Source organism: Hippocampus comes, unplaced genomic scaffold (assembly GCF_001891065.2).
Source record: "Hippocampus comes isolate QL1 unplaced genomic scaffold, H_comes_QL1_v1.1 scaffold124, whole genome shotgun sequence".
NCBI lineage: Eukaryota > Metazoa > Chordata > Actinopteri > Syngnathiformes > Syngnathidae > Hippocampus > Hippocampus comes.
Window position 1 is genome coordinate 1,340,480 of NW_017805075.1, and position 27,408 is coordinate 1,367,887.

General features: G+C 44.3%; 2 protein-coding genes across 5 annotated transcripts in view; one reads left to right on the plus strand and one right to left on the minus strand.

Moving 5' to 3' along the window:
• On the plus strand, positions 1–22,052 carry itih6 (inter-alpha-trypsin inhibitor heavy chain family member 6). Of its 4 annotated transcripts, XM_019865065.1 has the most exons (17): positions 1–508; positions 1,009–1,044; positions 5,073–5,227; positions 8,405–8,515; positions 9,845–10,095; positions 11,617–11,786; positions 11,869–11,985; positions 12,688–12,859; positions 13,480–14,916; positions 15,296–15,328; positions 15,424–15,441; positions 15,500–15,547; positions 15,624–15,653; positions 15,738–15,830; positions 17,829–17,942; positions 18,857–19,240; positions 20,437–22,052. In XM_019865065.1, the coding sequence occupies exons 1-17, from the start codon at positions 398–400 to the stop codon at positions 20,685–20,687; spliced, it is 3,531 nt and encodes a 1,176-aa protein (XP_019720624.1). In that variant the 5' UTR covers positions 1–397; the 3' UTR covers positions 20,688–22,052. The 4 variants fall into 4 exon arrangements, with proteins under 4 accessions (XP_019720624.1, XP_019720623.1, XP_019720626.1 ...); XM_019865064.1 differs by lacking the exon at positions 1–508 and having other exon boundaries at positions 546–1,044; XM_019865066.1 differs by lacking the exon at positions 1–508 and having other exon boundaries at positions 547–1,044; positions 15,789–15,830.
• Positions 22,053–22,379: 327 nt separating this feature from the next.
• The window catches only part of gdi1 (GDP dissociation inhibitor 1), an 11,161-nt gene continuing 6,132 nt past the window's right edge, over positions 22,380–27,408 (minus strand). Inside the window, exons 6-11 of the mRNA XM_019865070.1 lie at positions 27,060–27,191; positions 26,883–26,982; positions 26,389–26,560; positions 25,471–25,615; positions 25,335–25,389; positions 22,380–24,829 (exon numbers count right to left, since the gene is read on the minus strand). Of these exons, the coding sequence (XP_019720629.1) occupies positions 24,677–24,829; positions 25,335–25,389; positions 25,471–25,615; positions 26,389–26,560; positions 26,883–26,982; positions 27,060–27,191 (757 nt within the window). The 3' untranslated portion in view covers positions 22,380–24,676. The remainder of the gene's footprint in view (positions 24,830–25,334; positions 25,390–25,470; positions 25,616–26,388; positions 26,561–26,882; positions 26,983–27,059; positions 27,192–27,408) is intronic.

Here is a 27,408-nt window from a genome sequence, read left to right on the forward strand (position 1 = left end):
TCCGAGCTCAAACAGTGAAAGGACTCCAGTGTGACGGGCAGAGAGAACGCCAAAACTGCGGGCTGGTGTTATTTTTTTTTCCTCCGATAGCTGAGCGTGCATGACATCAATCCGTCATTCCATTCCTGAATCGGAGTGGCAGCAGCCCGTGAAATTTGCAGTACGCACATAAGAGCTGCTCTCAACCGCACTTTGACTTTTTTTGTCCATCTTCTAGTCATCATTTTGCTCTGAGTTTTTTTTTCCACGGACCTGGGGGAGGAGGGAAGAGTAGGAGCCTCAAACAAGCAGGCAGGCAGCGTGCGTGTGCCTAATGGTTAGTGGTTAAAATATGAGGTGCGTCATTCCTCCGGACATCATTTAACATTTGTTTTAGCGCCCCAAAAGCCGCTCGATCATGGGAATGATGCTTTTGAGTATCCAGTGCATTTTGCTTTTCTTCCTGTTTTACGCGCAAGAGGGATTATCTCGGGATTATTCGGCTCATCCTGGACAAAATCTTCCAAGGGTGAGGACATTTTTTCCCTTGATGCTATGTAACGGTGAAGAATTCCATTTTTTAAAAGGGTGCGCTAAATTCATGTTCAGGCTCTTACACACTTTGAAAATTATAAATAGTTTACCTTTTAATCGTCTCTACTTTTTGTGCACAATCAATTATGAGACAGAAGTTAAATGCTTCCCACACAATTTCCACACTCCAAATTTGTGTTTCCCCGAAGTACCCGGATGTGTGGTCATGTATTGACATAGCAATGACTTGTGTGCCAAAAGAACATTTGAAACCGACGCGTGCGCCTTCCTGCGTTGCCCACCGTGTACAGTGAGAGCATTTATTTATTTCCCCTCCATTCGTGAATGGTTGAGATTCATCGCGCACAGGCCGGAGTGTGGCCAGCCTCAACTTCAAACCTACGAGACTCAACATTAGTTGTCTTCATAATTAAATGGCTGCAGCTTGATGTTCTCTTCCTATTATTCTCACTGCGGCTCTCACGTCTGTTGCAGAGAGCCAAACGCCAAAGTAAAGCGACCAGACCAGTGGTGAGTTTCTACTCCACTCTCTGCTAGCTGCTGCCATCAACAGTTGTCATCTTTGCAGAAGCAGAATTCATAACATGGGGTTTTCAGTGCACACGTTAGGCCAGTGATTGTCAAAATTTCAACACCAAGTGCCACCCTAAAAATCGAGTACCTGTTCCACAGTCGCAATCATATTCATCAAACCAGGCCGTTTTTTAAACTCAAAAAGTAAATTTAACATTGCTGTTAATCACTGTAACATTATGCATGGACATTATGTTTGGAAATTAGCACTGCACATATATTTAGGAAATAAAAAGAGTTTTCAAATAATGATACAATTGAAAGGCACTGCGGCAGCAGGTGCTTGACTGGTTAGCATGTCCACCTCACAGTGAAGAGGTGCGGGGTACGATTCTAGGGCCCGGCCTTTCTGTGTGGAGTTTGCATGTTGTCCCCGTGCCTGCGTGGGTTTTCTCCAGGTACTCCTGTTTTCCTCCCACATTCCAAAAATATGCATGGTAGATTAATTGAACACCCTTTATCAAGGGTCACCAACCTTTTTGAAACTAAGATCTCCTTGGCTACTGATTAATGCGGAGGTCTACCAGTTTGATAGTATGCACTTCTGAAATAAAATTGCTCGAACTACCTTCATATGTTTTAATTCATGATTAATGATCTTCATTTCTGAGAAGACGCTGATTACATTAGCGATTTCTCACAATAATTATGAAAGAAATATCAATTGGCCACACTTTATTGTAAATATCTGCCAGTGTTCACATTTTGAAATGATCGCTTCTACAATATTCCTGGAGAGTCACAATGTCTCATCATTAGTGAGCTGTTTTTGGAATAGGCCCACGGGCTACTCATGTAGTATGCTCGCAAAGTGTGATTGTGAGTGCGAATGGTTGTTTATGTGTGCCCTGTGATTGGCTAGCAAACTGTTCAGGATGGACCACGCCTACTGCCCGAAAACAGCTGGAATAGGATCCAGCATGCTCGCGACCCTCGTGACGATCAGCAGATTAGAAAATGGATGGATGAATGAAATGTACTGCACATACAAGTTTGATAAAAAAATAACCCCTCTTAATATAAGTTTGAAAACAAAGAGTCCTAAAAGGTTACATGCAAATGTATTGAACTTAAAAGTTAAATACAACTGAACTGGATTGAACAAATGTATTGTCATGGATTCCCAAATAGTGAAACCACATTGCTATTGTCACCTCAGGTAGTTAGCAGCCTGATTTCCATGGCATCTTGTATTCTGATTGCAGTCGGGTTAGAAGTCCAAACTAATTTAAAATGTGTTATGTAAACACTTCAACCGAAATAAACAGGCTGAAACCAATTACAGTCGATTTAACAGAAGTGGAATATTCCTTTTGCCAAACCGATTCAAATAAACTTATCATCACGTAAACGGTGAGTCGGAATGTTGTCAGGCTGAGCGTGCTCTTTTTTAACGGAAGGGAGTGTTGACATTGTTGAACAAAATATGAAAATATGGCATCTTCCAAACAGAGCACAATTTATGGTTCCGCGATGGCTTCCTTTTTATACAGTTATAAAGATGGCAAAATAATGGCAACTGCTGTGCCAAAGAGGCGGCTGACCTCCATCTTGAGAATCACACCAATCAGCTCTTGTCACAAGTCTGTAAAACGGCTTTTCTAATGAAATGGAGTGGCACATGTAAACATCAGACTTGAAGAGATCACATGTGCAGTAACCGGTTGACCTGAGATCTTCAACGGGAAAAATTTCAATTGAAATGACCAAAAGTCTGCACGTAAACCCGGCCAGTCTTCCCAAAGTAGGAGCATTGGCTGTGGGATCGCACTCAGTGTTGGTTGACCGCACCGCGCTCAGCAGGCGCCGGCGTGGCTCGTGTAAACAAGCAAAGGGCAAGAGACTGCATGCGGGGATCCGCTTTGTGTTGTTGAGTCGGTGGAGGGAATGTGAGCGTTCCCTGCCATCGAAAAAGGACAAACATGGGCCTCACGCCACAGCTGGCAGCACGACAACACTGGCCTACCTGCGTTTTTTTTGTGTCTTACTACACATTGATGATTCCCTGCACTGTTACATTTATCTGGTGTGTCTTTGCTCATCTATGCCAGCCACGTATAGTGACAGGCAGAACAATGACATGCTTTTCCACTAGAAGGCAGACAGTACCTTTGCACGATTAGCCTGCTGCCTTTCATCAAAGCGTTGATAGCTTTGTGTTCTAAACAGGCCCACATTACACACAGAGTACCTCATTGATGCAACCGAGAAGCTTTTTTTAGTTGGTATGCCGTGACATTTTTTTTCTCACGCAAACTATATGTTCAGAAGGGAATAGAGGTTGAACAACTGATCGATTAATTGAAATCTAATCTGTGATCACATTAAATGACACCTATTTTGAAAATAGTCATCATTTAGAAACGTTGTTGAGCCAAAAATTGCTCAAATCCTCAGATTTTTGTCTTTTAGTGGTCATAATTCTCCCATTTAGTCCCAAATAGTCATCCTCCATGAAAGCATATTCATGTTTCATCATAATAAGACATTTGTAAATATCTGCTTTTACTTTGGAAAACACGGATAAACATTTTTGTTGGTTTTCTGGCATGTTACGGAACAAAGCAGTAAATTAATCATCATCAATTTATGTTTGTGTATTTTCTGAGCTGTCAGTTTGAAATAGTGCCCTGTTTTTGAATAGAGGGATGAAAATAAAAATATTTTGCTTCCATCCAATTAATCAGGAAAAAAAATTAACAGATGAATCAGTTATTAAAACAATTGTCACTTGCAGCCCTCGCTGCACTAGATCACACTACATTGTGCTTTACAGTACAATTGGCTTAAATCATCAACTTTTTTGCTAAGTGTTCTTGCAGTTTGTACTCTATTTTTTTTATACAGTTTGTAGAATGTTTTTGTTCCATCCATTGCACTTTCGCTCTCACTCAATGTCCGCGTTTGTATTATTTTACGTGCTCTAAATGCTATTAAACATACCAAGGGTAGCTTTAAATCGGGTATTTGTGTATTGCGGATTTCATTTATTGCGGTGGGGTCAGGAATGTAACCCCCAGGGAGAAGGGGCATGACTGTACTTTATAAAAACACCCAGTCATAACACTGGCCCTCCTGCAACCTGCAAACACGGAAAAACATGACTGCACCCAATGTATGGTCCTAACATTTTCTTCTGGTGATGCTGGCGGTTGGCAAAACAGCCAAATGGCGCATTAGCAGGACCGCCTGCAATTGTCCTTCCACCACAAGGAAACCAATGTGAATCGATGGTGGCCAACCTTTTTAGAACCGAGAGCTTCTTGTTGGCTACCGATTAATCCCAAGGGAGGGCTACAAGTTTGGACTACGACACTTTTGTGGCTGCTTCAGGGTCAACGACACTTCAGTTACAAGTCATTCGTACTAGTGCTGTAAATAGCCAAGATTTTCCTCATTCAAATGTGGATTGATTTGAATTCAGTTGTAACCATGTCAGAAAATATGGGAAACTGGTGATTGCTATCAAAAGTAAAGCAGACGTTTGCAAATGTATTGTTTTGACGTGACACAAAGATAATCAGTCTGCTTTCATGGAGGACTACACAAATAAAATATCTACAGTTGACAGGCTGAAATGGGAGGACTTGGACAATTTTAAGTTAAAAGGTCTCTAAAAAAATTGATCATCAATCTAATTTGATAACCGATTAATTGTCGGTAAATCGATTAAGTGTTGCACCTCTATGCCCCGCACACTTCTTGGAAGCAATGTGGCGCATAAGATAGAGAGAATAGACTGTTGGCAATGAGTGAACACAATTTCATAGAAGAAATTCAAATGAAGGTTTTAAATGCAGTTCAGTGGCCGTGCTCCTGGTGACGACATGACACACTTGTGTCCACTGAAGTAACTGCTGCGTGACGTTGACACCTCTACAAGAAGGCAACAGTTGTGAGCACCATGTAGGAGTAAGATGCATGAGCTTTTCCTTTTCACATATTCGTCTGTACCCTGCCTACAGCTGAAGGTGACGGATTACCACGTCAAGTGTTGTGTGGTGTCCCGCTACGCCATCACCAGCGTGCAGAGTTCCATCTGGAACCAGATGGCCATCACCAAGGAGGCCGCCTTCGAGGTGGACCTGCCTTCCTCCGCCTTCATTTCCAACTTCTCTATGTAAGTCCATATTTTCACTCCCATTTACACAAAGGGGCATGGGGAGTTGGACAGCAAAGCCCAGATATTGGCCGGGAATACAGACTGACGACGAATGACCTAGGCCTTGTTCACAGCCGCATCAGCCCAAAGCGTGCTTCTTTTAAATTTCGGCTGAAGCGTGTCCTCAAAATTAGCTATCCCAAACCTGACACACCTCTGCATAGATTTTACGCCACACGCCGCACTAGATTTATAAATATAAAGAATAAAAATAGAGCCCATGGGTTTGATATTTATATATTCTCATTTTATATATTTAAAAACATATATGTCTTAACTTGGCAGGGTTGTTTCGTCTTTTATGTGGCGTTTCAAATTTACAAGACATATTTTGCTCGAAACCATTAACACGTGCTAATGGGTACCTTGTGCCCCTTTGGTTTCCCATTGTATGCTAGCATTAAGATAGCGCGGAAGATACGTTGTTATTTTAAAGAGACAATGTGTAAATTATAAATGAGAGTGTCCACCAAAAAATTGGAGCATTGTTTTAAAGAAAATCGGCCTAGTGGTTGACTGGTTAGCGCATCGATGCCACAGTGCAGAAGTGCGGGTTTCGATTCCGGCTCTGGCTTTCCTGTCTGGAATTTGCATGTTCTCCCCGTGCCTGCGTGGGTTTTCTCCGGGTCCTCCAGTTTCCTCCCGCATTCCAAAAACATGCATAGCAGGCTGATTGAACACTCTAAATTGTCCCGAGGTGTGAGTGTGGGCGCGGATGGTTGTTCGACTCTGTGTGCCCTGCGATTGGCTGGCAACCAGTTCAGGGTGTACCACGCCTACTGCCCGAAGACAGCAGGGATGGGTTCCATCACGCCCTGCGACCCATGAGACGATTAACGGATCAGAAAATGGATAGATGGATGGATGGATGGATGTTTTGAAGAATCACTTAGTGTCTGCCAACGGCAGCTTGTTGTGAAGTAAGTCACCATTCACCACTCGTGTCTCAAAAGGAAGAGAAAAAATATCGGCAACCCCACACGTCGGGTCACTCGTGTCTCAAAGCACCACTGTACGAGAATATGCACAACTGAACTTTATGAAAGGCCTAGTGAAGTCTTGATGTTTTTCTCCACGTTAGGCGACAGATTGGGACCAAAGAGCATTCATTTCAAGAGCAAATATATGATCCAAATAGAAGTTGTGAGAAATTACGCAAGGCGTCAGTGGGTGGGGCATCATTTGATTACTAAGGGTGTTGGGAAGCACGCTCATTTCAAAGTGCTAAATATAAACAAAACAAATAAGTCAACAGCGCACACCGGTAGCCATCGCGGCGCTCGGAAGCGGGAACCCGAGAGAGCATGAATGCCGCCTTTTGTGCGCGCTGCGCAGAAAGTTCATGGAGGAAACGACAGCAGTTTGCCCAGCGTGGCCTCCCCCCTTGGCGGCGGCACAGTTGACTGAGGCCCGCTGCCAAGTGGGAGATGCTGCCTTTAGACTTTTTAACTATGTGCGAGTCTGCAGCTATTTAAGATCTTTTTTTTTCTTTTTTTGCACCTATTCATATTTTCACACACTCAGAGCCTGTGCCGCCAGCAAATACCAAGAGGGAACACAAATGTTGTGCAAGGCATTGGTTGTATGCATGAGACTTAGAAAGCTTTGTTGGTGGACGTACAGCCGCTCCTTCACCTCTCCAGCGCGGAAGTACAAGCGCCTTCCATTTTCAACTCAGACCTTCTCATGCACGTGGCCCGGACAAGACGCGTTTCATGCCTGAGGGTTTATTTTTGATGGTGTTTGAAGTTTTTTTTTCTCCCAGGATATATTTATTCGAAGGATTTGACCTTAATTTAACACCTTGTCATGTGACTCCAGCGGTCAGCAAAAATGAGGAAGTCGGCTGTGTGAATTGGAACACACTCGGAGAGTCGGCTTGGCTCGGGGATTTTGTTGGGTGCTGCCTGCGTCGGGGAAATTATTTTTCCACTTTGCCTGTTTTCGAGCACAACCACTTTTCACACGCCATCCGCTGCTAACAAGCAACATGTGTGTGGCACTCGATGAATGAAGGTCAATCGCTCAAGCATTCTGAAATACTGTGGTACCCTTCCGTGACGCCGGTCCGACTTCAAATTGCTCGGAAAAAAGAATTCCCGTCGAGCTCAATTATACCCTTCCAAAAGGCACAGCACTTAACCTCCTGGCTGGTCACGGTTGTGCAGGAGTCTGTCCCAGCTGATTTTGGGCAACAGACAGTTACGCTCCGGACTGGTCGCCTGCCAGCCACAGGGCACATGTAGACAAACAACGAGCCACACTAACATTCATGCCAAAGGACAATTTAGAGTCTTCGGTTAACCAAGCATTTATTTTTTTTGGAAGATCGAAATCGCAGTATCTGGAGAACATGTAAACTCCACACAGGGAGTTCCGCAGCCTGGATTTGAACCCACGACCTCTCAACTCTGAAGCTGATGTGCTTGCCAGTCGGCTGCCATGCCGTCCGAAAGTAAACAGTTTCAACTAAAATGAAAACTTATTTGAGAGAGAAATAGCGAAAATTTGCCTCCTTCCAGTTGTAGCGTGGAGGGGGCAACAAAATGCATCAGGTTTAGTCATTCATAAGTCCACATATTTCTGTATTTTTATGATATTTGCTTACATAAATAAGGGTTATGCTGCAATATATTTTCCCCAACTATATTTTAGCTCCCTAAGACGAGGCAGGCTTCAGTTTCCTAATGAAGAGAAATAAACCCTAAATTAGTCGTTAATTCCCCATGAAAAATTTCCAACTTGGTCGATTCTTGGAATTTTCAACCCCAGAAGCGCCACATCTCAACTGAGTGACTAACATCTTTGTTTGATGGGAAGAGCTCATTTTAGCCTGCGTTGTGAGCAGATGTCATTGAGAACTGTGGATGTCCATGTGCCAGTCTGGCACATTTTTTTTCAAAATCAAACCATTTGTAATTTGATTTTCAGTGTCATATTCTAGACTAGAGTTTTGGGATCATGGTTTGTGGTATCGTTATGGGTTGAACTATTAATATAGGCAAGAAAGCATTTTTTTGGAGGGGGCGTCTATTTGTGGCAGGGCCCCGTGAAGTGTGGCGATTGTTGTAATGGGGCCACTGTGAGTGGCAGGGTGAGCCGCGTCTCCTGGATCTCTTTCGTCCTTTCCATCAGCACATCCGGCGGCAAGGTGTACGCGGCCCAGGTGAAGGAACGAGCCACGGCCAGGAAAATGTACGACACTGCAAAGAAGCAAGGAAAAACTGCAGGACTGATTGCAACCAAGTTAGTTCCAGACACATGAATTTACTGGACTGTGCAAAAATCTTGGGCCACCATTTGGTTTGTTGTTTCCACATTGCTGTATTGATCATATTTATTTTCCCCATTGTGCACCAATAGGTGTGCTCTAAAAATCAATCAACAGTGACGGGAGATTGTGATTTCCTCAAAATGGTATACAAGTTATCATTTGAACATGTAAACACTGATAGAGATGGAAGTAATGTCTTGCATCTTGATTTTTGTTTCCAACATTGTTAAATCATTGTCAGTAATGTGAGAAATCACTGACATGACCAATGTCTTCAAATAGATTCATTTAATCATTCCTTATTCGTAACACATAATTAAAGGTAATTTCTGCAAATTTGTCACTTCAGAATGGGTATTTAACTCGTCAAGTCAAGTCAAGTCACATTTAACTCTATAGCTCTCAATCACAAGCAATCTCAAAGGGCTACACATGTCCACAGTTGACAAATATTAACGACATCCCCTGACCTTAACCACCAGGAGGGTAAGGGAAAAACTAAAAAAAAAATACACATCTGGGGAAAATGAGAAAGCTTGAGAAGGGGCTGCAGGTGGGAGAATCCCCCTTCTAGGATGACCAGGCTGCAATGGATGCTGAGTGGGCAACATTTGACACAATATTACAGTATACAATACGATGTTGGTTAGAATCAGATAAAAGTCCATTTAACAAGATGACAACGCTGCAGGGAGACGCCTTCGGAGAGGTCGGCCTCTCTTTGAACCCGGCCCATGCAGTTGGCCCATGAAGAAATCTTTACAGCAACGCGTCCGGGTGGTCGACCCGGCTCTTGTCTAGCGGAGTCAGTGCAAATCATGTCCATATCAATCGGAGCAGATTCCGTACAACGATGTCCAATTGGGCCATCATCCAGATCAGGGAGGAGGGGGAAGGAGAAACGGAGGAAATGGCAGTCAAACAGGCCAACAAAATGCAAGAGTATACACATGAGTCTTAAATTGAGTGTGAAACATTTCAACTGAAGTGGCTGCTTTAATTTCCGCGGATCGGGCATCCTAGGGCACTGGAGCCCAAATAGAAAACGCAAAAAGTAGTGACCCCTGACCTGTTTTGTTGGTCAGCAATCTACTTGCTGGTTCATGGAGGATAATAAACATATGGGTGATGTTATTAGAATGGGGAAGCGCAGCGATTCACAAGGGTAGTGCTACTTGGAGAAAAATATTTGACAACAGTGCCGTAGTGATTCGGAGCCCATGACTCTATCTAGCACAGGACCGTCCAGGTGCAATTTCATGTGGTTCTTTCTAATACCATAACTAGTTTCTTTCTACTAGAGAGCGGGAGATTGAGAAGTTTCGCGTGGCGGTGAGCGTGCCACCGGGAGCCCGGATGTCCTTTTGCCTGACTTACGAGGAGCTGCTCCCTCGCCGCTTGGGCCGCTACGAGCTCAGCGTGGGTCTGCGGCCCGGCCAGCCCGTTTCCAATCTCACGTTAGACGTCAGTCTAGTGGAGCAAACGGGTGTCGCTTTCATCAAGGTCCTTCCACTTCGGACAAGCAGACTGCTGTCCAATAACAACGCTCAAGGTAATTCTGGTTTGTCTTCCAATGAAAATAGCCTCCTTCAAACCTTTGCAATCATCTTGGCAACATTTACATAGGTCAGTCTAATATGTATGTACAAAGTAGTTGCTCTATCTCTTGGCATACTGCTTGCCCTCTCTGGAATGTTTGGAAAAGGTGACCATGATTGGTTATGCAGAAGCACATTAAGGATAATATACCTGCATGTGGTGATTCAAAATTCCACAAAGTTTCGGATGAGCGCCTGGGTGCTTTTAAATTCCAAGGCAAACATCAGCAGAGCGGGCGGTCGCCTGAACACTTTTTCTGGGGATTCACATTTACGTGAAACTATCGTAAGACCTCATGGCCCGAGGGGAGAATGTCGAGGACGCTGCATAAACACATATCTATCTATTGACACACAGACACATACGGCACAGGTCCCTCTTAGCCAATGGGATGCCAGGATGATGCTCGGTAATAGCCAATGGCAGAGCAACTACAAGTATGTTGCGTTCAGGAAACTCTGAGCTGCGATTAGCAACCCATACTGTATCTTTCCCTTTCTTATCTTGAAATGTCTTTCGCAACTACAGACAATATTTCTGTTGAGGCATTTCGTAACTTGAAATTTTAGTATGAAGAGACGTTCGTAAGTAGATGTACTACTGTACAGCACTTTGTATCCACCGGTGGTTGTTTTAAAGTGTTCTATGAATACTGTTAAGTTGACTAAATTGTCATACGTCCAGTCTGAGACCCCGAAGTGAAGCCTATTGTACTTTGGCCCTTGTTCCTTGAACCTTGTATATAAACTGTTGAAATGTACATATTGCCGTAACGTGTTCCTGCAGGTGATGCAGGCCCTCCTGCATCGTATGCAGAAGCACATTAAGGATAATATACCTGCATGTGGTGATTCAAAATTCCACAAAGTTTCGGATGAGCGCCTGGGTGCTTTTAAATTCCAAGGCAAACATCAGCAGAGCGGGCGGTCGCCTGAACACTTTTTCTGGGGATTCACATTTACGTGAAACTATCGTAAGACCTCATGGCCCGAGGGGAGAATGTCGAGGACGCTGCATAAACACATATCTATCTATTGACACACAGACACATACGGCACAGGTCCCTCTTAGCCAATGGGATGCCAGGATGATGCTCGGTAATAGCCAATGGCAGAGCAACTACAAGTATGTTGCGTTCAGGAAACTCTGAGCTGCGATTAGCAACCCATACTGTATCTTTCCCTTTCTTATCTTGAAATGTCTTTCGCAACTACAGACAATATTTCTGTTGAGGCATTTCGTAACTTGAAATTTTAGTATGAAGAGACGTTCGTAAGTAGATGTACTACTGTACAGCACTTTGTATCCACCGGTGGTTGTTTTAAAGTGTTCTATGAATACTGTTAAGTTGACTAAATTGTCATACGTCCAGTCTGAGACCCCGAAGTGAAGCCTATTGTACTTTGGCCCTTGTTCCTTGAACCTTGTATATAAACTGTTGAAATGTACATATTGCCGTAACGTGTTCCTGCAGGTGATGCAGGCCCTCCTGCATCGACTCAGGTTGAAGAGAGCGTGGAGCGCACTCGGATTCGCTACACTCCCAGTCCTCAGCAGCAGGTCAGCATTTCCCCCAAGGGTCTGAACGCGGACTTTGTTATTCAGTACGACGTGAACTTAACAGACCTGATGGGTGACATCCAGGTGAGCGACCTCGTTGAAACCCGATGCTGTTAAACGGAGGCATAAATAAATGTATGACATTTGTCTTCTCGCTGCCTCTCAGGTGTTTGATGGCTACTTTGTGCATTACTTTGCACCCAGAGGACTTCCCGTGGTTCCCAAGGATGTCATATTTGTCATCGACGTCAGCGGCTCCATGATCGGCACCAAAATCAAACAGGTCTAGTCACACCATAAGACCAAATATAATCATTTTGGTTTTCTTTCCTCTTAATTCTTGAACCATTCCAGAATTCGAGGAGAACTAGGGAACCGCCATTCTGAAACAGACTATTTATAACATATATCTTTTATTATAGTTTGAAGAAAAACAGGATCATACTTTGATTCTTCCATCTCAACCAATGGTACACTAAATGACGCATTTTATTTGTCATATCAAATTTTGCTGTGCAACCCTTTTTCATATATTTAAGCACCTGAAAAAGATTTCTGAAATATTTCTGAATGTATCCTTTGTATTTGATTTGCCCCTAGGAGACCCCGGGGACGACTCAGGACACGCTGGACAGATTATGTCTCCCAGCTGGCCTGGGAACGCCTCGGGATCTCCCGGGAACAGCTGGAAGAATTATCTGGGGAGAGTGAAGTCTGGGCTTTCCCTGCTAAAGCTGTTGCCTCAGCAACCCGTAGAAAGTAGAAAGATAAGATAAGATAACCTTTATTTGTCTCACGCTGGGGAAATTTGCAATGGAGGAACGGAGAAAATGTAGGAACGGACTATCTAGGAATTACGTTTTCAAGTGCTGTTCCATTTTGTCTCATTTACCCAACAAGCGTCTGTTTCTGAATTTTGTGGATGAATTATTAAGTGTCATCCATTTGTGGAATAAGCCTCATCATTTGTTATTTGTGTCAGCAGACCAAGCAGGCAATGAACACTATCCTCGGGGACCTTCGGGAAGGAGACCACTTTAACATCGTCACCTTCTCCGATAAGGTTCACACTTGGAAGAAAGGATGCACGGTGCGCGCCACGCGGCAGAACGTACGGGACGCCAAAGAGTTCGTCAAAAGGATTATTGCGGAAGGATGTGAGTCTGTATCATTACTTTTGGATTACCAGTGTCATTGCAAAAACATCCAGTATGTCTATCTGATCGCCACAACACTTTAGGGTGTGAAAGTTAGATTAAGCACTCAATTTAGGTGATTTTTAAAAAAGATATGATCATGATTTAATTCAAGCTAATCCCTCTCGGGGAATTCATTTTACATTTTGCTGTATATTGTTTTTGTGTTGCACACTGTGGAGTTCCTTGAAGATTTGCTGTTTGTCGCGCTGATGAAAAATCGTGGCCTCCTCCAGTAGTTAAATTGCCCATCCCTGGATTTGTGTTTTAATTTGGGCCATTATACAAGAGTTATCGTTTCAAATTAGACTATAAAGCCAAGTTTAGGGTTTGCAATTAGGTTTTCAAACAAGGCTAACGGCTTCAAACTGGGGTTTCATGTCACAGTTAGGGATCTTAATTTGGGTTTCAAACAAGGGTTAAGATTCCAAATTAAGGTTTGAAACCAAGGTTATGGTTTTCATTCTGTTTGACTGTTCCCAAGTGTAACACTATTGGTCATAATTTTGTTGCTTTGGCAGAGGTCTGCCTCGTCTTTGTTTTTCTTCTTCTGCAGTGTTGCTCTCTCCTTCTCTCCTCAGGGACGAACATCAACGCGGCTTTGCTCTCAGCCGCCCAGCTGGTCAATCCTCCGTCCTCTGGCTCTCGCCGCGTCCCCCTGGTGGTTTTTCTCACCGATGGCGAGGCCACGATTGGAGTGACGGCAGGCGATATCATCCTGAGTAACGCTAAGAAGGCCTTGGGCTCGGCCTCTCTCTTTGGACTGGCCTTCGGGGACGACGCAGACTTCCCGCTCCTCAAACGTCTGGCGCTGGACAACCGCGGTGTGGCTCGGATGGTTTACGAGGACGCGGACGCTGCCCTGCAACTCAAAGGCTTCTACGACGAGGTAGCCAGCCCCTTGCTGTCCGACGTCCAGCTCGACTATCTGGACCATCAGGCGTTCGATGTCACCCGCTCTCTCTTCCCAAACTACTTCCGAGGCTCCGAGTTGGTGGTGGCAGGACGTCTTCGAGCGGGACTGAAGGACTTCAAGGTTTCGCTCTCTGCCAATGATTCCAAGCGGCGTATAAAGCTGGAGAACGACGTCCTAATCAACAGCACCTGGCGCTCGCCTGACTGTTCGGGATCTTCCGAAGGCATGTCCAGCTTTGTGCGTCGTCTTTGGGCGTATTTCACAATCAAGGAGTTGCTGCTGGCCAAACTCAACACCACCGATGCTGTTTCCCAGAAACTCCTGGCAGACAAGGCCATCAACCTCTCCTTGGAGTACAACTTTGTCACGCCCGTCACGTCCTTAGTTGTCGTGAAGCCCGATGCGGACAAAGTCACTCCTCCCACTGTGAAGCCTTCTGCGTCAGCGTCGATAACCACAACGGCGACAACAAAAACGTCCGCTGCAAAGAGGCCCCAGCCCTCCTCGAACCTGAGAACCAGCAAGCCGAACCCTCCTAGACAACCAAAAAAAACTTCAGTACCTCCCCCCGCCGCAAAAACTGTGAAAACAACGCCAACCTCTCGCCTCGCTGCCACTCAGCCTACCCCAGTGCCATTCTCTGGTAAAAAGCCTCCCCAGAATGAATCCAAAAGCTCCTCGGTGCCTCCTGCTGGGAAATTGTCCAGTTCTCTTCTCCATTTTGCCAAGACAGCCCAACCGCCCGCACCTGGAAAGATCTCCACGCCCTCTTCGCCCTTCATTGTGCCAACAGTGGCAAGCAGCGGCACAACTCCCGCCCTCCCCAAGAGATCCTCCACCTCCGCACCCGTTACCAGGCGTACGGAACCAGAGAGCAGCACGACATCTCCTCACCCAGACATCACCGGCACACAGCCTCACCTCTCATCTGGGCTCACGCCACCCACTCCCACTCCGGTTCCTGCTCCGGATTTAGAAGGAAACGTCATAAAGGCTTCAGCAGAGAGCGACGTCCGCGTCGCCAATCTGGTGGCCGCCACCTTTGCGCCCATGCCCGGTGTGACAGACGGGCCCAGGCCGTGGGAGGCGGCAGGCCTTCTGGGTAAATGCCACCTTATTTACCATTTTAACTCAATTCAAGTCAGGCCAATAACTCCACCCAACTTTGTTTATGTCACGCTTTCACAACCGCCCAAACTGCTTTACCAAAGCAGAAAAAAAACTTATAATTAGAGCTGTCATTTGATTTAAATATTTCATCACAATTGATCGCATGTGTTCCATTGTTAACTTCCAACTATTTTGTAGCTCTTCTAAATTTACAATAAAAGGATATTTTCCATGTTTTGAATATTCTCATCAGCATGAGTTCACTGGGACGCGCTGAGTTTGAGAATCGCTATCTAATTAGTGGATGTGCAATGGTGTCGCAGTAAGACTGTTAACTCAATGTAAATGTTCTTTCTTTATCTTTCCACCAGATGTGTCCACCTCCATTCAGATCCACAGAAAAGGTGGAGTGAAAAGTTTTTTTTTAATCAAAAATGGTGCACTTTGGTTCAAAACAATCCTCATTCTCATTTGCATTCACACATCTTTTATTCAACAGATATTGACCTTGTGAAAGGTAAGTATGATTAATCATTCTTATCATGATTAAGAATAATTTCATAATATTTGTACAGACTATGAAGCGACGTATGACTACGACTACGATCTTGACTATGATGCCTGTAAGTTGAAAACATCAAGGTGAGACTGTACTCTACTCTCTGAAAAACATTTTTGCCTTCTATTCTCTTTTTTTAGGGGGCAACGCCGCCGACACGGAATCTTTCGGTAGGTATCGTTTTCAACGGTTGAATTGCTGAGACGCTGTGACGACGCCATCCATACATTGTGGAGTCTTGTGATTGATTTCAGTGCTTGGGGGTGAAGAGGATTGTCCTTTAGTTGAATGTCTTGTGCTTTTAGAACCTCCATCTAGACTGAGCGCAGAGCACTTCTCCTCATCAGGTGACCGATTTGTTTACTCGTAGCCTCATTACGCATCATTTATTTCATGTATTTTTTTATGTATTTATTTATCTACCGTATTGGCCCGAATATAAGACGGTGTTTTTTGCTTTGAAATAAGAAAAAGTGGGGGTCGTCTTATATTCGGGGGTCGAGACGTTATACCCATTCACGACGCTAGATGGCGCCAGATATCATTGAAGCGAATGGTGAACTTGACTCCCCAGGTCAAAGTGACCCCCTGTCACGAAGAATAAAAATAAAAATAGCGGTAGCACAAAGAAGAAAAATAAAAAAATAGCGATAAGAAAGAAAAGAGAAGAAAATCATAGAAGAGATAACAGAAAATGGAGAAACGTAGCGACAATCTGGAGAAAAGTGGGTCGAAGATCGGCCAGGTTAACTGGCAGCTGAGGAGAAGTTATAATGGAATTTACATTTCAAAAACCAGAAGCCATTCAGTTACGAATGTGATTGCACTCTAGTTTGCATATTTAAATGTTCAGATATTAAGATTTGAATGAGGCAAAATAACATGCTTTTTCTCTCAAATATATTATTATAATCATTTGTTTCAGATATACTGTAATTATTTTCTGTATAAAAATTAATTTGGTGTTCAAAAAGTCTTTTTTCAAACTTGAGTCTTGAAAAAGAGGGAGTTGTCTTATAATCAGGGCCGTCTTATATTCGGGCCAATACGGTATTTATTACTAAGCCTGATCTAACAGTATACGTGTAACTGGACACAGAGGGTTTACGCGGTGAGGCCACCGATATGCTGATTCAAATTTTCAGTCAAGAAATATTGATGCAAAAAAACCCCACATTGCAACCACAATACAATCATCACAAACTGGGTTTTTTGAAAACATAGAAAAGTTTAGGTGCATTGGATTCCTTCTTTTTTTGCATTTTAATGCATGGAAATATTGATGAAAATATGAGATATCACCATAGTGACTCATTTAATAGGCATCTTATCTTTGTATGGTGCAATAGGGCACCTCGGTTTGAGTTCTACAATAACCAGAGATGAAAGTCCTCCGGATTTTCCCGGAATTCCGGGTTTTTCAATTTTTTATGGAAATTTCTCCGGAGAATTGAGGAAAATTTGCATAAAATTAATCCGGATATTAGTTGACAACATTGAACGAAGACGCGTTTGAGTTCGTTGTATTGCTTTCACGAGCGTAGCCCATCTCAACTAGAACGTGGGGGATAGTCCCCAAACAATTTTCGTCTCTTTATAAACACACCTGCTAAACCCCAGTGGAACGAATAAAAGACGCCGTCAACAAGACAGTTGTCTTAAAAAATATATTTGGCCAAAAAGGGAAAAACACAGATTGGCAGAAAATCGTGTCCGTCTGACTTCGAGTGTCGTCTCGGCTAACTTAGCTTAACTGTTGTCGTTTGTGACGTCATTTGCGTCGACGCGGATTGGTTGAAATCAAAAGACGCGCTTGCGTACATGTTCGCGCTGAAGCACGCACAGCAGAGAGCAGCGGACTATCTACTGCTGAGACTCACTTAGCTTGAGTGGCGTAGCTACAACAGTAATACCCTCGCCTCGCATTCTCATGGCCTCGCCATATCTTGGAGATTTCGAAATTTCGGCCCGAACGGAAGCCACAAAGGGTACACGTGTGCACACAAAAGGAAGATTAATCATTGAATCTCGAGTATTTGAATAGCGTTTTGTGTAAACTAATTCATGCGTGATCGGCCAAGTGCGTGTGTGCGTGTGTGTTTATTTTTTCCGGAATTTTCAGAAAAGTCCACTTTCATCTCTGAATAACAAATGTGTTCATCATTCCTTTAATAACACTCTCGCCCAAATGCTTGTGCTGAGTATCTATGCTATAGGGATCTGTGGTCCTTAAAACGGGTTCCTCGCTTTCTCGATGAATCTGACTCATTGACGGGGTACGTAATTCAAGAGTTAAAGCAAATGCATGCCTGAGTTTTAATTTTGCCCAACTTGATGTGTTCCAGCTGATGGAGATCCTCATTTTGTGCTCCAGTTGCCAAAGCAGCAGCAGAACTTGTGTTTCACCGTCGATGGCCGACCTAACGATGTGCTAAGGCTGGTGGAGGACCCTCAGAGAGGTTATTTCATTCTTCGGTCGTTAATCAGCTAATTCAGGGTTCTCTGTGTGTGAGACATTTTCATATTATTTGATAATAACAATCAAGACGTCTAAAAAAAACAAACGTATGTTTCTAATGTAGCATTGTTAGTTGAAACTGTGATGCTTGAAGTCTTATTTTTATTATTTGTTTCATTTCTATTGTAGTTATTGATGATTTAAAATTTGAGGCGATAATAAGCAAAGTAATTTGAGATGAATACACAAATTTCGTGGCAGACCAATGCAAATGTTATCCAAACAACAGGATTTCTTCAACCCGTGTGGGAAAGCTCATACACAATGAGAGCGACAGAAAATTTGGCCACAGCTGTGTTGCTAGAACCCACTGACGGAGCAAATGGTGGTGACCCACTGAAAATGCTTCTTGAGTAATGGTAAAGACAACTTCATAAAATTCCTGTGAGTTGCACACTTGCATGCATTCCCCTTCAAACTCTTCAGAAACAGCTGCCTCAAGCATCCTAACTACACATTGAACCCATTACATTTCTATATTCATAATAACGGTAAAGACATGCAATTGTTGTGACACTTTCACCAATTCTTACATATAGCTTACAAATAACAGCATCCATTTTGCCGTCTGCTATTGCTTGAATGCCTCATGGCTGCCACATCCTGGCACGTCTGAACACAGGTCCTTCTGATGTATTGCAACAACATCATAAGGCGCCTTCCAGTAGCATTAACTGACAAAACAGCATGAGTGACAAAGAAGGACCATGACTACAAGGGAAAAAAAATGGAGCTCTTAAGACGTTAAGATGCTGCAGTATGTTTTTATCGTTATTGATCAAATTGTATGAAAATGGCCCATATGCTTGCTTTTGGTTTTTGTGGGTGTATAACAGAGTCTGTCACACCTTCAAGGAATCACAGTGGACGGCCACCTGACTGGAGCTCCCCCGAAGCGCGGCCACGAAAACCGCTCGCGAACGTACTTTGATCGGCTGAGCATCTCGGCAGCCGCTGGGCACGCGGGCATCATCGCGATCACGGTGTCGTTGGAGAAGGTGGTGGTCGAAGGCGAAGGGCGCGAAACTCTCACCGTCAACCGAACAGGATCAGTGACGAGGCAGGGCGTGACGGTTGACGTGGACAACCACCAGGGCTGCTGGATCGAGCTGGCGGACGATGTCCGCTTTCTGGTTCTCTTTCACCACTACAAGCACCCCAGCTACCTGCAGATGGCGCACTTGGGCTTCTACATCACTCGTGGACTGGGGCTGTCTGCCTCCACTGGAGGCCTGCTGGGTAAGCTACAGACAAGCAAGCCAAACGTTTTCTCCGGGGTCACGTGGCGGCTCTAGAAAGTTTTACCTGGGGTGGCAGGAGGTTCATGCACACGCATTCGTGCGCGCGCGCGCACACACACACACACACACACACACACACACACACACACACACACACACACACACTCTTTGTTCAGGTTTCATTTTCTGCATTCTCTGTGCATGTTTTATGCATATCACACGAGTAACATAGCTTAAGAGACAAGATTAGAGAGGGGAGCGATCAGTCTTGTTATTTTGTCTGGTCAATTGTGTCCAGACATGTTATTCTTTATTCAATTTGTGACAAGACATGTTTTAAAATTAGGAGAGTGTTCATTTTGTCAAAGAACAAGGCAGGCAGGCTGAGAGAGAGAGAGAGAGAGAGAGAGAGAGAGAGAGAGACAGAGCGAAAACTAGTAATAGAGAGAGGCTACAGTACAGTATTTACCCCCAAAGATGCCTGTTTGACAGTTATCTCTGACCATGAAATGGGGCTAATGTTAGCCTAAACACCAACAAAACAACAACGAACCTTTGCACCTGTAAGGTGTCTTGTCTTTTGACGAATGAGTTCAGCCGCCAAAGCACTGGAGATCTACTCCCTCAGCGCCTCTTGTTCAGGTTGCAAAAACTGGTAAAAACACAAACTTGGGAGGGTTGAATTTGGAATGAGCTCAATGACACAGTTGTATGGTCGATGAGGAGATGACTGAGTGAGGGTCTCTACTAAAGACTATTATTCAGTCATGATATTCTTCCGGAACTTGATTTGGATGAATAATTTCAGTGGACAGTGCGATGGATGGTTTATGTTCGGGCTCTGCAGACCTTCGTGGGCGTGACAAAACAGACTCCAATTCTCTATAGATGGGAGACTCCAATTAATATCTGGATTATGCATCTTCATTCATGGTAACCCTAACTAACACTATCGGAGCGGCGCGAGATGGCATGACGAAAAACCTCCCGACATGATTTCCTGAAATGCCTAACTGAAGAGGACACATAATAAATGTAAGGAAAGAAGATACAGGTGCGCCCTTGAAGAAGGAACGCCCTCCACTCCAGCTAGTGCTGAAAACAAACGGAAAAAAAAAAAGAAAGACAAACAGACAGAACAAAGCCATGACAGAAACAGTGATTTCTAACATAGCGTTTCCATTCTGTGTGCAGGCCAATTCCAGCATGCTGCCATGAGCGTAGCAGCTGTGAGCGATTATCATCACAGTGAAAACAGTGACGGAAAATTGGTCCAGGGGGTCCTGAGGCGTGGCACTCAGCTACTGCGCGTCACCTTGCAGGACAAGATGCTGAAAGACACGCTACTCAGGCGACACGTGGAGCAGTGCTGGGTGGTGCCCAAGTCGGAGGTGGAGCGACTGCTCGGTCAGCCGTACGCCCGCTACGTAGTGGACGGCGTGTAGTCGTAGCCCAGAGGGGTCCTGCCCTGCCTCAGTGGAGGTGATCGTGACATTGTTACAAAAAAACTGGCGCTCGACCAGGCTACGGCGTTGTCACATTTTTTTTTTTTTTGGTGACAATCCGCGTTTCTCTGTGCAGCGGTGGAGAGAAGATGACAGACTATATGTGCAAATTCGAAACAAAGTGCCTTAACCGTCACTGAACTGCATCATATGAGCCAGGGGTGTCAAACTCTTTTGCGCTCAGGGGCCACATTCACCCCATTTTGATCTCAAGTGGGCTGAACCAGTATACCTGTGGCTTAAGAAACTACAAATAACAACTATTCCTATTTTTTTAACCATTGTTTTGGTGCAAAGTCACTCCTGAAAATATTTATATTTGTTTATTATGTTTTCCAAATCATAAAGGCAACTTGAAATATCTTCAGAAGAACTTTTGCCGTTTCAACAGAGAAAACTAAATTCTCAATCAGTTTTTTTCCCCCATTTCCACATGTGCAACTTACAGATCAAAGTGGATCTATGAACTGTACGTGCCTTTTATAAAACAACTATTAAAGATACAGAAACAATTTTAAATGTGCATAGATTTTCGCATCCGTCTTGACGACATCCATCCTCACAACATAACAACCTCAAGTGGGAAAGTTGTCCCCCTACCTTGTAAATGTAGACAAATATATCAACAAGTTGGGGCGGCGCATGAAAATAACAGAAGGGTTCCACCAAACCACCCTGTGATGAAATGCTGGCGTTGATTGAAATTTTGCAGCATTCATTTCTTCAAAGATTTCTCAAGGCGTTGTTCCTTTGAACAGAACTGTAATGACAGTGGCTCACTTTTAGTCTTCCCAATTGCCTCAATATCAGGCATTTCAGAATCTCGTTTAAGTGGTAAGTGGTCATTGAAGAGGTCGTCAGGCCGCCCTTCGGGATACAAAATACTCCCAAAAATTGCAGTTATTGCGTTCTCTAAGCCAGCAGGCCGGATTGGACCTCCTGTTGTCTGGTTCTGGAACGCAGGCTGTATGTTTGACACCCCTGATTTTAAGCCGTACATGTTAGCCATCACGTGCGGCAGCAATAATCATGTGTTTGTTTTTGTCCCATCGCAGCAAATCAAAATCACTTGCAATCAAGTCAAGCAACATTGAGTATGAGCGCTCCTGTTTTCTTGTTTTAGTAAACGTGCATAAGGAGAATTATTGTATGCATCCATTGGTTTTATCTTCGAAAAAAAATGGTAGACCATTTTTACAGATTTCGCCATGTGTTTTTTTAATTTTTTTCTATCATTTCATTCATAGTTTAATTCATTGTATTTGTTACACAAGACATTAGGCATTGTTCACATACTAGTGATCAAACAAGGACAGTAAGTTTTCTACCACTCGGCCTATTTCTTTAGTCAATTGAATGGGAAATTGTCAATAAGTTGGTCTCAAAGGCCAAACGATGAGAATTAAAACAGTACAACCACAGGTGGGCCTTTTTGTTTTCAATAAATAATAAAAGATGTTATAGCACTTGATGCTAAGGAAGGCAGGGCAATATATTAATGAGGAAAGAGTATTCCAGTTATTTTCAGGTCACATTTGTCCACCCACAAACAGTGTTGAGTTCAACAAAGAATAAACGGTGTGAAGTCGGCAAAAACACAACTGTTCACATTGGGACTTGGGCGCTAATACCGTTTTTTTTTTCAATCCAAGCCTGACAAACATCAGATGGAAGGATGGCTGGAGAAGGTCAAATGAAACACAGTTCATTGCTCCGTATTTGTGTGTGAGTGCGTTGCAGAACAAGTCAAATGACGGTACTGGATTGAATCATGAATTTGAATAAATAGGGAATAGAATGAAGACATATACTCAGCCCCTCCCATGAACTCTTTATAGGGTTGCCGAGTGAGCGATTGCGAAAGGAAACGATTCGAGAGGGCGGAAGCGCAAGTGAGCGAGCGCCGTTAAGAGGAACGTAATAGCCCAAAGATTTGAATCAAACCCCAAATTAAGGCTTCAAGCAAATACTGGCGTGTCGGTTTGTTGTGGGGCGGCACTTCTCTTCGGCGTTGTCTTTGTGCAGGCATCTCACGGCCCTCTGTCACCAAACTCACACATTCACTCGGCACATTCATAAATATTGGGACTTGGACACGCTTGTTGTCTTTTTGGCTCGAAACGCCTCCAGAATGGATGCGAAATGAAACCAAAAAGGTGTGCAGACTTTCAGCTTGAATTTGAGGATATATACATCCAAATCAGGTGCCAACGCTGCCCGTGTGTCTTTTTGCCTCCTTAGCAAACGTAATGGCCCAGTTGGCTGCTCAGCTGCTCCACGGCTCGGTGGGCATGTATGGGTGCCAATCTGAATTTCTTGATGATGTCACCGCTGACAAACGCAGCAATTCTGAAGTGCTTCGCTAAATCCGTCAGAACGTATTGAAAGGCCTGCGCTTCACAGTGCTGATGGGAAATGATCCGGAGTGTTTTTCGAGAGCGCCGAAAGAGTTTTGGAAGCCAATTCACCGATAGAGGATGCATTTCGCTGACTGAATTGACTAAAGTGAAGGCAAAATGCCCCAAGCAACAAGCAGGAAGGGAAGACAGTTGCAGCCACCAGGGATGAAATCTGCTGATGACGCCTTCCACACTTCAGCTTTTATGTGACTGCCGAGGATTTGCAACCAAAGTATTCAAAAGTCAAAGTTTGACTCGGGATTCTTCATTTGTCCCGTTACTTTTGCTTCCTTCAAAAGTGGGAGGCACACGCGGATACAAATTGTTGTCATTCCTACAGTGGGGCCCACCTGATTTGGATGTAAGACCCCCAAATTCAAGGTGAACGTCTGCAGTTCAATCACATCGTATTGCTTTGATTTCAATTCCATTATGGTGGTGATTAGCCCCAAAAAGTTGCCAATTGCGCCCGCGTCCCAACGGAGACAAATTCCTTGTGTGTTCTACATACTTGGCCAATAAAGATGATTCTGATTCTGATTCTGATTTAGCCTCCAAGTGACTGACTCATCACATTGAACTACGGGGAGGATTGGAACAACTGGGACACAATTGGGCACTTTCACCTTCTGCCAAAATTTCAGTCTTCATTCACGTAAGAGTGAAACTTCCCACAAATCTATTGAAAACCTGATCACATCTGTCATTTCCGACTGCCACAAAAACAAAAAAGTCTCACCTCAGTCTTATTTCCTCTCAACAGCATTTCTGCTCAAGTACAGTTTGAACCTCGCCTCTGTAAACGTCATAACTTCAGCCAGTGAAAACGTGCACCAAATGCAAACAAACAAACAAAAACCTCTCGAATCGTCTTAAATGTTAGAACTACTGCCATGGTAAAAGGGATGTGACATGTAAACCAAAGGGCTTCTTTGCACGGGAGTGACAGAAAAGAGCCAACCGGTGAACTGGCCTGCTAGCGCACGTGGGAACACGACAGCGTGGCAAATTAGCACATCGGTTGACAGAGCCATTTACAGAAAATGCGTGTCGTTTCGCCCCAAGTAGGACTGGCGTGTAGTACGGATGAAAGCAGGGCTGACAGGTGCCGCGCACGGTCCGGCATTCGGGGCGCCGGCCGTTTTGATTGCACAATACTACTGCGTGTGACTACGATGCATGCACGTGAGCCTTCCAGAAAATTCTACACGAAGCTGTTATGTGAGATGAGAGAAAAGATGGAAGAAAAATCATGAAATGCTTCAAACCTGCCTCCTAAATGGACCTCTACTGACAAGACGTGATTATAGATTCTACAATGAAATGAAGGACCGTATCAGCCCTGCTTTTCGGCGACTGTGGAGTGTGTACGTTTGTGTGCGTGTCAGGAGAGAGGGGGGAGCGGGCGTACAAGGAAAAGGGGGCAAAAGGCGGGCACAGCACTTGTTTTACGCCGCCTTCATTCCAACCTTGCCATCGACCCCCTTTTGCCTCCTTCCGATGCCGCCGCCTCCCACTCGAGCGGGCCGCTCACTGTTCGTCTTCCCCGAACACGTCGTTCTGTTTGCGCTTCATGTTCTCAAAGTCAAAGTCGCTGCCCGTCATGCGTTTGTAGATGTCCTTGATGTCGTTGCAGGTGGTCTCAAAGTGAGTGGTCGCGTCGTAGGAGCTGGAGGCGAAGATCTGGCAAGACATGCGAGGTTATTGTTGTTGTTACGACCAATCCATCTAGAGGTGTGACAATTGATCGTTTTTGGATGACAGTGTTCGGTGATTGATATTTATATGATTCATAGGGAATATATGAAAAAAAAAGTTCAATCTATTATGAAAATAATTGTTATTTGCAGCTGAAGAATTGAATGACCTGTGACTGACATGTAGTTGAACCTGTAACGCCCTCACAAAACAAATAAGTCGCCTTCCTCGGCATCAGTCAAGAACCAAGAAGTCGCCCTCACTTTCCAAATGGTTCACTACATCTCTCCCACTCGTGCTATATCTTGCCATTGTTTTTTAATTTGGTTTTGTTTCATCATCAAAACTATATACACCTAATAAACAGTAATAATCAGTGAAGAAACAGAGATTCGGAAAAAAATATTATTTGTATCCAATGAATATAACTGATAGAAGAATCAATTCTTCTATCAGAACATATACTCAACATCCCTCGAGATAATCTCACCTGGCTCTCCGTGCCGTCATCCGTGGGCTCGTAGAGATCGCTGATAGCCACAAACCTGCAAGAAACCAATCGCTCACTGAGATGGTTCTCCAGCCGAACGTCGATTACAGGTAGCCATGAAAAAGGAAGGACTTACTTTTGGTCAATGGGCTCCAGCAGCTCAAAGGCGGGCTGGATCTCGGACTCCGGCTCATTGGTTTCCACCGTGGTGCTGACAATGGCGATGTACTTCCCCTGGGCCGCCACGTTGTGGGCATAAGAGATCATGCACACGTAGATGTCTGCACAAAGGACCAGATTGTCTCAATTCACACTATTTTACAGAGCACATTTCACAAGAGCATTGTAGCTCACAGTGCTTCACAGTTCAAAAAACAAGAACCTCGAAAGGAACAAATTAGCATTTCAATCCATAACAAAAAGCATAAAACAACACTCAAAGAGTTTTAGAACCTCTGTTCTAGCGGAGATCTCAGCTAGATAGTTGCTGCCGATTTACTGATAAACAAATTGAAGCAGTCGTAAAATTAAAAATATATATATTCCAAGAATACAATACAATGACATCTTGGAGGGCTAATAGTTGATTGACAACAGTCGGCAATATGATTTGGTCAGAGCCCATGACGTGATGTATATCCAAAGAGAAGGACCTTCAAGTCAATTCCAGATGTTACAGGAAGACACCATAGCGCACTGATGTGCTCACTCGTCCGAGTTCTACTCGTAAACAACCGAGCAGCAGAGTTTTGAAAAAGTTGCAGTCTCTCTCTCTGGCACTTTTGGGGGACCAGTAAAAAGTGCATTACAGTAGTTCCAAGTCTGCTCGAAATGAAGGCACGCATTAAATTTTCAGCATCTTTAGATTTTTCTCAGTTCCCGCGCTTCAACTACGTTCCTGCGCTGGAAGAATGACGTCTTTATCACCTTATTTACGTGGGACTTGAAGTGATGATCTGAATCTCATACAAATTTCATCAATGGCGCTAATTTCCCCGGATTTGATAACTTTGCGGTATGATGCGAAGCCATGTTGATTTCGAGTGACGCTCACCAGAGTTGCGGTTGACCTGATTCTGAGGGATGATGATCTGGCAGGAGTTGGCGTCGTTGGTGTTTTTGATGGGATGGCTGAGGATGCAGATGACGCGGATCACCTGGCCCGCCTTGCGCACGCGGTCGGGGATGTAGCTGGGGTCGCAGATCAGCTGCTTGCAGCGAGCCACCTGGAGCAAAGTTCACTTAAATCATTCCTATGACTTCTGTTCAAATGACAGGTTTCTGAGATACAAAAAAAAGGATGAATCTTTTCAAAACGTTTTTCAATTAACTTTTTCTGAGAGCGGAGGTCAACGTAATCAACTGAGATGACGTGGTTGCACAAAGTGTGCGCACCCTTTTCGAAATCAGATGTGACAGTGTTTAAAATGTGAGTCAGCGCACACCTGCCACCATTTAAAGTGCCTCGGTTGTTCTATTAGGCTTTCTTTTTTGAAGCTTTTGTCCAACCACTGACTCATCTTTGGAACTGTTTATAATCGACCATACCTCGCCTTCAGACTTGACGCCAATCACGTGGCCGCCTTCAATCACAATTTCATCCACGGGCTTGTTCAGCATGTAGGTGCCTCCGTAGATGGCGCTCAATCTAATGAGAGTGAAAAGGGACTGTTCACGCATGCCCATCCGTATGAAACAGCAGATAAATGAACATTGTCACGGCACCTGGCAAATCCCTGCGGCAGCTCTCCAAGGCCGTACAAGGGGTAGAGGTACGGGCTCCTCCCGTAACGCGCCAGTGACTCGCTGTACAGTTTGATTCGGTTGATAGTGTCCAGGCAGGGGAAATCAAGGTACCTGATGACAAACATGAAAACAGATTCGATCATCTTGAACCCCTTTTGCTGCATTGGACGTTTAAGCCTCAATCCCTGGCTGGTACTCTGATTTTTTTTGGGGGGGGGGGGGGAATAAACTATTTTTCGAAAGTAATATATGTGTCTTGGGTCAATGAAGGCGGCCAATGTAAAACGTGTGAAAATTGTTGTGTCAGTAGGGCCCAGGGGACCCGTGC